The sequence below is a fragment of the Schistosoma mansoni genome, chromosome 2 (genome assembly GCF_000237925.1).
Source record: "Schistosoma mansoni strain Puerto Rico chromosome 2, complete genome".
Taxonomy (NCBI): Eukaryota; Metazoa; Platyhelminthes; class Trematoda; order Strigeidida; family Schistosomatidae; genus Schistosoma; species Schistosoma mansoni.
In genome coordinates, this window is record NC_031496.1 from 3682152 (window position 1) to 3692020 (window position 9869).

Genomic DNA, 9869 nt, shown 5'->3' on the forward strand with positions numbered 1-9869 from the left:
TGCATGGACTTTATCAAACCAAATAATGGAACTCAATCACTCTTGAGAACTTTTCTACTTTACTAAGAGATTCTGAACTCAGAATTGGTATGATTTGCAACACTATCACTATTTGTTAAATAGTGTAGTGAACGAGAACGCAAGTCGGGACAATTAAGTGGATTCGAACGCGAAATTACAAAACATCTTAGTAAAATCTGAGAACCATACAGTAAATAATTCATTTCCAAAATGTTAATCAATTGTCTCAAACTTCATTGTTCTTTCGTTTCCATAGCATTCATTCTTTATTCTCATTCTCTTTTCTTTGATCTTCTTAAACTTCTGCCTTCAGGTATTTCACTTTCGACGATGAGAGATACTACTTATATTTATCGATATTAGTAGCATACACCACAACAGTAATATATCAATTAAAAAATCTTATTGTTTTAATTCATAAATACGTCAAAATGGATTCATGCTTGTTCATTATAAAAGATAAGCATTCAGTAAATCTTGAAGCGAGGTCTATTCTTAAGAAATGTAATCAGTTATTGTTTCCAGGGTAATCATTTTTGTACAATTTTGTAAACAGATTTCAGTGACAAATCAATGGTAAATACGTAAAGATTGTAAGCTTAGAAAATAGATTGAAGGGATTCTAGAAGTTAATAGTGTAGACTTGTATGAGAAATCAAATGTAGAATGTTTATTGCTTCATATCTGTCTTCCTTCCTGTACTATATCCTTACATACAAACTTTCTTTTATATATTACCACCACTGAATTAACTACTTCTATGAATTCAGTGTTCTTCTCATTGTGCTAATGAGTGAGGTATGACAACTTGGACCGATGCATATATGTGCCTGGCTCTACGTTGTAACTGAGAATGTTTATTGAAGAAAATTTTCTAGAAAATAAGAAATATGTAATTCTGTGTTCAGTAACCTAGTCATTATAGATTGTATTTATATGCAATGTCAACTTGTTGGAGATAATGATTAAGAAGCCACCTTTTTTGCGATTCAGTGCTTGGATTCTTATGTGAAATGATCTTTTTAAAGGAACAATGGTAAAACATTTATAAATAAGGTAACGATAACTGGCAAAGCCATGGCTTTATTAAAAAATCGATATTCGGCATTTACCCAAAAGAATTGAATACGACACAATTGCTTCGTGAGTCAATTAAGCGGTTATATACCGTAGTGATAAAAATCCATCGTATAAAATTCTATAAACAACAAGTGTCAACATCAATTTGTAGAAGATTAGTTTGAAATGGAACTCATTATATTCAGGGAGGTGTTTTGTGAATATTATAGTAGCGTAATGGTTGAATGCATGAGTCAATTGAAGCTAGACGACCACCATAGAAAACCTGGAAGCACTGAACGGCCGTTTCGTCCTAGTATGGGAATTCTCAGTAGTGGGCATCCACGATCCCGCCCCGAGAGATTCGAACCCAGGACCTATCGGTCTACGCGCCCGAACACGTTACCTCTAGACCACTGAGTATTCGGATCTCGAATACGACACAATTGCTTCTTCCCAATGAGTAGAAAAATTGTACTTCCGGAACTTTGTAACTTAATATAAGCCACTTCTTCAGAGTAAATAAATAACCGACATTCAAGTACAAAGGAAATATCTGTGTTTGTTATGTTTTTCGTTGGTTTTGTTCATTGACTTGATCAGGTATTTACAAGCATCTGCTTATCCAAAAGAAATGATAATTTTAATTGATAAAAGTGGCAGTATGAAAGGAAGAAGTGATATTATATCAAATGCTACAGCTGCTGAAATACTTAACACATTAACGGAAAACGATTATTTTAATGTGATGATGGTGAGTTATATTGGTTATATAATCGCAAATGTAAACAAATGTAGTAAAATCTTAATAGTTGAATTCATGAAACGATCTAAGCTAGACCAGCATTGAAAACTTGGAAGCACTGGATGATCGTTTCGTCTTGTCATGGGAATCCTCAGCAGTGGGTATCTACGATCCCGTATGTGAGACTCGAACCGAAGACCTTCGATCTCGCGCGCGAACGCCTAACCTCATGAATTCAGCTATTAAAATTACTACAATTTCTACATCTTTTCATTCTGATACTATTCTGAATTAAACATAGACTACTACCAGCTTTGGAAACCTTTAAGTATCTGGGCAGCATCATTGATGAACACGGTGGATCAGATGCAGATGTGAAGGCAAGGATCGGCAAAGCAAGAGCAGCATATTTACAACTGAAAAACATCTGCAACTCAAAACATTTGCCAATCAACACCACGGTTAGAATTTTCAATACAAATATCAAGACAGTTCTACTGTATGGGGCGAAGACATGGAGAACTACGAAAGCCATTATCCAGAAGATACAAGTGTTTATTAACAGTTGCCTACGCAAGATACTTCAGATCCGTTGGCCAGACACTATCAACAACAAATTACTGTGGGAGATAACAAACCAGATTCCAGCGGAGGAAGAAATCAGGAAGAAGAGCTGGAAGTGGATTGGGCATACTTTGAGAAAATCACCCAATGGCGTCACAAGACAAGCCCTCACATGGAATCTTGAAGGTGAAAGGAGAAGAGGAAGACTAGAGAACACATTACGCCGAGAAATAGAGACAGACATGAGAAGAATGAACAAAAACTGGATAGAACTAGAAAAGAAGGCCGAGGGCAGAGTGGGTTGGAGAAAGCTGGTCGGCGGCCTATGCTCCGTTGGGAGTAACAGGCGTAAGTAAGTAAGTAACGCAAGTACTACCAGCGTTACAATGTGATTTTTACGTTTTTGAAAAGTCATGTTTTAAACAAACTTTCTATTCAGTTAGCAAACTATTAAAGATTTAATTTTGTTGTTCCTTTTTTATTTCGTTTCCTCTTTTTCATAGTTTTCTGATAGTACGATGTACGCTGATCCATTGATTACTGACAGATTAATTCAGGGTACAAAATTCAATAAAGATGTAAGTTAGAATGTACTTGTGATATTATTCTAACCGCCGTAATAGCATGAAAATATCAAAACATAGAGATAATTAGTCGGTCTTCTTAAACGCTACTAAATACTTCGCCCCCGAATGCGCTGGTACGTCTGATAGTGGGGAGAGTCCGCTCTCCCTCTCTAAACGCTCTCATATGGCCACATGTATATAGCCTCTGCCACACAAGTCTTACTCACTGCCTTCTCGTGGCATTACTGTTGTTTACGAAATTGAGAGGATGAAAAGCGAATGTCCGGAGCTTTAACCGGATTGGTGGACATGGCGCGTCCACCTAGAGGAGTATGAAACCCCTGATTTCAAACCAATAGTGCACATGGGCTCCAGTATCCTGAGATAACAAATGGCGTATGAATCAACCGTTGGTGACCGGCTACCATGAGACTGCATCTCCTTACACTGCTCCACTGCCTAGTGGATAAGATCTTTAGATCAAAGGCTCTGGGTGTGGCCCTTTAAGAAAACCACCTGCTTCGGTTTTGGCACCTGTGCAGTATCACATCCCTCACACAAATCAAATGAGACTTGTGCGGCGCATATATATCTGGTGCCCCTTTGTACCAATATTTATGTGTTGAAATAATAATAATACTAAATACTATATGAAATTCACGTTTTTTGAATTCATCATTTTCAAGTGATCTAACTACTTCTATCGTCAACTTCGTCTCAAACAACACAGTTACAAATCAAAATTAGCTCAACATGTTGGCTGATGTTAATGGTGTCATACTACTCATTATGTAGTAGTAGTATGCTAAATTTGTAGTCCTTTTAACATTTTCTTTTTAAGTAACTAAGATCCAAGGTTTTATGGTGATTATCTGCACAAAACCAATCATATCATTTTGGAACGTCAAATCACCCAGTATACTGTTGATAATCCACCGCTAAGTGAATCGCTAAAATAACCGACGGATGATTATTCTCCCTAAATACTAATCGATAACCAACTGATCTACTGTAGTGATTATCAATTTTTGAAAAGAGAAATCTCTAGGTTTCTTATCGAGACTTTATTTGAACTGTCTCAGTTTACAGCATTAATCGATTTTCATGTTAAAGCTGCCATTTAATGAAAACATTATTCTTTTATTAATATTTTAACTATATCCGTAGAACATATAGTGGTTACTCGATAACGAAGAATTGTGATCAGGTTTTTTTTGTACTGTAGAGTTACAACGAAGGAAGTGTGTTTAATGCCCTGCCCAGGTATTTTTTGTTGCTGTAGAATATGTATGTGAATAACTCGGAGAAAACGAGATCGAAGCTACAATTCCGATGACGCCGATGCTAAAAGATGAATTACCTAGAATAACTACCTCGGTGTGTGTTTATGAGTTTGACTGCTCCTGTAGAGCAAGTTATGTTGATCGAAGTTCTAGGAATTTACATTTTCGTACTTGTGAACATCATCCGATGTAGCTAAGTAAAAGTCTAGTAAAGAAAGTGAATAACTGGATATTAACCCATTTATTGTGAAGTGATCATAATGTTAGTAGGAGCCAATCTTTTTCAATTATTTATCTGATCTGTAGTTTTTTGCTAAGGCCTGTCAGACTTGAAGTCCTTCAAACGGCGGAAGCAATAGTCATTTAGATTAAGAAACTGGGGCTATGTGTACAAAAGAAATATTTTTAACTGCTTCTACCTTGGTCAACCTCATGGTCAATTAACCAATAGTAATCTTAGCTATTGAATGACCTAATTTGACTATTGTACTTATAACCTTTCATGGAAAAATATAATTGTCTCTGTTATCTTGATTTACATAACTTTGTATTACTATTATTATTGGTTTAACATCATTATTAACCTCCCAAATTCATGATTCATTTACTTTGCATTCATCTCACTTTATCAGAGGAGGCTTTTGTGGAGATTTCAGTAATTTTATAGTTGAAATCATGAGTCAATTGAAGCTAGAACACAATGGAAAACCTAGAAGCACTGGAAAGCCGTTTCGTCCTATGATGGGACTCCTCAGCAGTGCGTATCCACGATCCCACCTCGCGAGATTAGAACCCAGGACCTATCAGTCTCGAGGATCGGTTGAAGTTAGACATTAACACCGTTGGATGCCGGCTTAGTAGTTTAGTGGTTAAGCGCTCGCGCGCGAAACTGATATGTCCTGGGTTCCGATCTCGTGAGGGTGGAGTCGTGGATGTGCACTGCTGAAGAGTACATTATAGGTTGAAACGGCTGTTCAGTGCTTCAAGGTTTTCTATAGTGGTCAAGCTTCAATTGACTCTTGATTTCATCTCATTTTATTATGTCTTACCAGTTTTCATCAAACATTTAATCGAATTTGTAACTGCACTATTATTTCTCTCAGACTATCTGATCCAATATTTATTTGGATCATGAATCTTAAAATTCCACTTGACATATAAACTGATTCAAGTTAACATTGTATTCGAATAATCTCAATGTTAACTAATGTGTTTTTAGAATGGGGATTCGTACATATTTTGTTTAGCAATCCTATATTCGCTTGTTAGGACTTGAAACGATGTACTTTGTGTTAAACCTGGGCACTTTCTTTTCGGTCAAGAATTTGAATATATCATTGTAGAAACTGAAGAGAAGATTCAGAAAACTTCTTGGATAAAGGCTCTGAAAGCACTGAGAAACATTTTATCTAATCAGCATCCAATAGAAGTTTTGCCAGAAACATCTGGAAAGTGAAAAGTCACATGTCGCGTTCCAAATTGAATGATTACCTATACTGTTACTATGTTTAGTAGCGTTCCAGAATTTCCCGGAAACCCAAGGGTATCTAAAATACTATAAAAACCGTACATTTTGTGTGCATGAAGGAACCTTTAGAGTAAAGTGTTTCTTCCATATTTCACGTCTTTTCTCTCTTGTTGACGTTGCTGTGTAGATTTAGTGTGTGTGTGTGTGAGGGGGAGTTACTAGAAGAGCTTAGTAACCAAATCTAACATTCAATTAAAAGACTTATCCAAAGAGAATATTCTTTGTTCAAAGATCTATGTTTTAATCATTGATTAAGTCCATTAAATAATGATAATAAGGGATAACACAAAAATTATTTATTTATTTTTTCAACTTTATAGAAAATGATCAAAACTTTTCGAAAATTTAGTCCAAATGGAACAGCTTCGTATGAGAATGCAATCACAGAAGTTTTTAAACTGTTTAATAAGGTAATAATTTTTTTTCTTGTAGTGAAGTACTTCAAACAGGTATTAAAGAAAGAGTATCATTGTTCAATGTTCGTAGTCTTTCTTTGTGCCAAATATCACATTTCATGACATAATTTGATTGCTTTCCAATAGATGGTTGTGTCATAAACATTGGTATGATAGTTACGGTTACGGATTATCAAAAGGTATACAAGCATATCTAAGTCATAAGAAACGCCCCGGAGAATCGAAACCACTAGAATATGGTTGAAACGGAGCGGAAAGGGAACCTGAAGTTTACTAGATTATATCATCATCTTCCTTATCATTAACATTATGTCTTCTTGCGTTTACCCTTCTTTGACAGACGTATCATGCTTACCCTGACCGTGAAACCCAAAAGATCTCAACCTTTATTATATAACATATTGTGATTCTATTTGAAGCAATGTTTCATAACAACCAGCACTGAAATCCATGATTCTCATTCCATCCCGTTTACGGCTCATCAGATGGATATACACAAATAACAGTGTTCATATTCACATTAACACTCAAACGAAGTTCTTTTCATTTCAATCGCTAAACGTGTTTCCCATTTTACTACGGAGAGTCCAGTCAGTCACTGATTTGTGAAACGGGTATAAATTTTATTTCATTATTAAATGTTTATATCTTCCGATATCGATGTGAGCATGAACACTGTGATTCGTGTAGATTCATCTCGTGAGTCGTAAGTGCTAATATTGCTCTACAATGTTTATGAACTAACAGCAATATTGTGACAAAAGTCTAAGACTCCCCATATTCCAAAAGCGATTGAAACAACCGTAAAATTTAAGCACTTGCAAATGAAATCTTGTCATTTTAGAAAACGTTTTTTGAATATCATACTAGTGAATAATAGGATTTTGGGATAATCTGCTGGTGGGCGGTCTATGCTCCTCGACGTGGGGTAACAGGCGTATGTAATTAAGTAAGTCATAACTTAAACAAACAAACGTTCAAATTACAAAAACGTTGTTTTTACAGTAGTGATAACTCATATGACATCAGCTGAGAATAAAATTCAATCTCACAGCTAATTCAGTAGTACAATTTCGTCAGTAGTTTGTTCACTTTTCTTTAATTAAAATTGACTTAAATTCTGTGAAATTGGTAATCGAATTTTTTTTTAATTATTTAAACAGACTGATGAAAATTTTCCTTCAAATCATAAATGCAATCGAATGATTATGATTATTACAGATAGTGCTCCAGGTTCATATGAACACCTATTTAAAGAGTTCAATCCACAGGCAAGTGAATAATTTAGATCTTTTGATTCATAATGAATTCTTATAGTATGATTAGATTTAGTAGTTAATATTATTAGGTTTATAAGCAAAGATGGATAGTGGCTAGCAGTGGAATCCAAGACGCGTGTTTTGTCCTATTCGGGATTTGTCAGCTGGACGCACCTGCATCTCTGGGACTCGAACGAAAAACCATTCACTTTTAAACGCCATTGCGTTATCCATTTACCTATTGAGTCCTGATAGGAAATTAAACTGAAAACTGTTCACTTCAAACGTCCTTCCAGCCACTTGATTGTGCAATGGGGTGAAGTTTAAATTGACATGGTATTGTTTGTTTGTATCTTCCCATCGATGTTTAGGACTACAATTGATCAGTCTCTTATGCATCCTGGATTCCAATGCTAGTCACTATCCATCTTTGCTTATAATGCTTGTAAACTAAGGCTATATCGAGGCAATATGCACAGTATGCACATATGGCCAATAAGAGACTGATCAATTGTAGTCCTAAACATCAATGAGAAGGTTCAACCAAACAATACTAAGTGAATCATTAGGTTTAGTTATAAATTTACTAGTTGCTTTTGTTAAGCTGATATTGTATTACTTGTTCTTTCAAATATTAGTAGATCTTCCAATTTCAAGGCAAATTTGAAAGTGAAGCATGAAGTGTAGTACTAGAATAGCTAATGAATACATTATTGTAAACTCCTAATCTTAGATGTTTAAAATAAACAAAATCCGATGGTCGTATTTTATTAGGTAATAATAACTAGAAACCGGTGAATAATGGGTTTGATCGAATAATTTAGAAATTGTAATAGTTTCACAAATCATTTAATAATAAATATCATTCACTCAGACACACAGCTGATAGACATCAAGAAGTACCATAGTTTCCGAAGTAATGTACATCTCAAGTTATTCTGTTTAACTATAAAGAACGGACACTCTTGACGCTGTATACTTACTTACGCCTGTTACACCCCTCATGGAGAAGCATAGGCCGCACACCAGCATTCTCCATTCAACCATGTCATGGCCAATCCTTTCCAGTTATCATTCATCCTTTTCATATCTGCTTTTATTTCCCGGCGTAATGTGTGCTGTTGCTGCTGGTATCCGGCCAATGAATGTTGAGTATTTTGATTAGACAATTGTTTATAAATACTTGTACCTTCTTGACGATGGTTGTAGTAGTTCTCCACGTTTCAGCTCCGTACAGTAGGACTATCTTGACGTTCGTACTGAAGATTCTGGTTTCGATATTTGTTGACAGTTGTTTTGAGTTCAGATTAAGTTTGTTTTAGCCGTCTTCACATAGTATTCAGTGTAAAGATATAGAAGAGAAAACTCGGACCAGGGACCCAGTAACTATACAGGTCTATTAAGTTCAGTCTTCAGTGGGACACACAGATATAGACTGGATGATCTGTTTTTTATTCAGTTGTATCAGTAATTGTTCTCTTAAACTGATCAAAATAGGAACCAAAAGTCTTGGCTGAAGAATTAATTCGTATAGTTATTTCAAACTAATGTCTGATCTTGAGAGATAATGACTGATGATGAATTGAAACTCAGTAGTTCGGTTATCCAAAGCCTAAAGATGGTGATCAAAATACTATCCTGAAACAAAACAGATTTACTTCAAATTTATGCATAATCTCCAAACATACAAATCTTCTTCACAATATTGTTTGATCTAAAGAGTGAATTCAAAGCTTCTATTTATATACATATAAAGCGAAATCTTTTTATTTTCATTGCTTATACAGAAAAACGTACGTGTATTCACTTATCTACTTGGTCAACATTCATCAGCTGAAGAATATGTACAGGAACTTGCATGTCTTAATCGAGGTAATTATTTAATTAATTGAAAATTAGATGATGGAGAAGATTTGTAGCTCAAGTGGATGACTTTGATGGAGCTCATTACATCCCGTTTACGACTCACCAGATGAATCTGAACAAATCCCAGTGTTCATGTTCACACTAACACTCAAACCAAGCGCTTCCTTAGTTTTCCTTGTCAACTTACTGTGTATAGCTGGTCGGACAAGCGCTAGGAAACAAGTATTGTTGACTAAATCGGACTATAACTAACAACATTACTTAATTTTCCTTTTCATTCTTGTTCCTATAAGTAGTGTAGAAAATTTGATTTATAAGCTACATGATGAAGTACTCAGTTCGTAGTGTGAACACATCTTTCACTTCCACTAGGAGGAATCGAGAAAAACAATCAAAAACCAAAGATTATGTACTATTTTCTGTATTTATATTTGATAAATCTTCTAATTGAACGCTAGATTCGGTTCCTAAGCTCTTCTTGTAACCCCCCCACACACATACTAAATCTATACAGCAACTTCAACACGAGAGAAAAAGCGAGAAATATGGAAGAAACACTTCA

At 35.3% G+C, this 9869-nt stretch overlaps 1 protein-coding gene across 1 annotated transcript in view; it reads left to right on the top strand.

Moving 5' to 3' along the window:
- Nucleotides 1-9869, top strand: part of Smp_134050 (putative dihydropyridine-sensitive l-type calcium channel) — a gene marked incomplete at both ends in the record, with an annotated part of 78805 nt that overhangs the window by 19757 nt on the left and 49179 nt on the right. The window contains 4 exons of the mRNA XM_018795366.1: nucleotides 1684-1834; nucleotides 2893-2967; nucleotides 6087-6176; nucleotides 7346-7457. Of these exons, the coding sequence (XP_018649686.1) occupies nucleotides 1684-1834; nucleotides 2893-2967; nucleotides 6087-6176; nucleotides 7346-7457 (428 nt within the window). The remainder of the gene's footprint in view (nucleotides 1-1683; nucleotides 1835-2892; nucleotides 2968-6086; nucleotides 6177-7345; nucleotides 7458-9869) is intronic.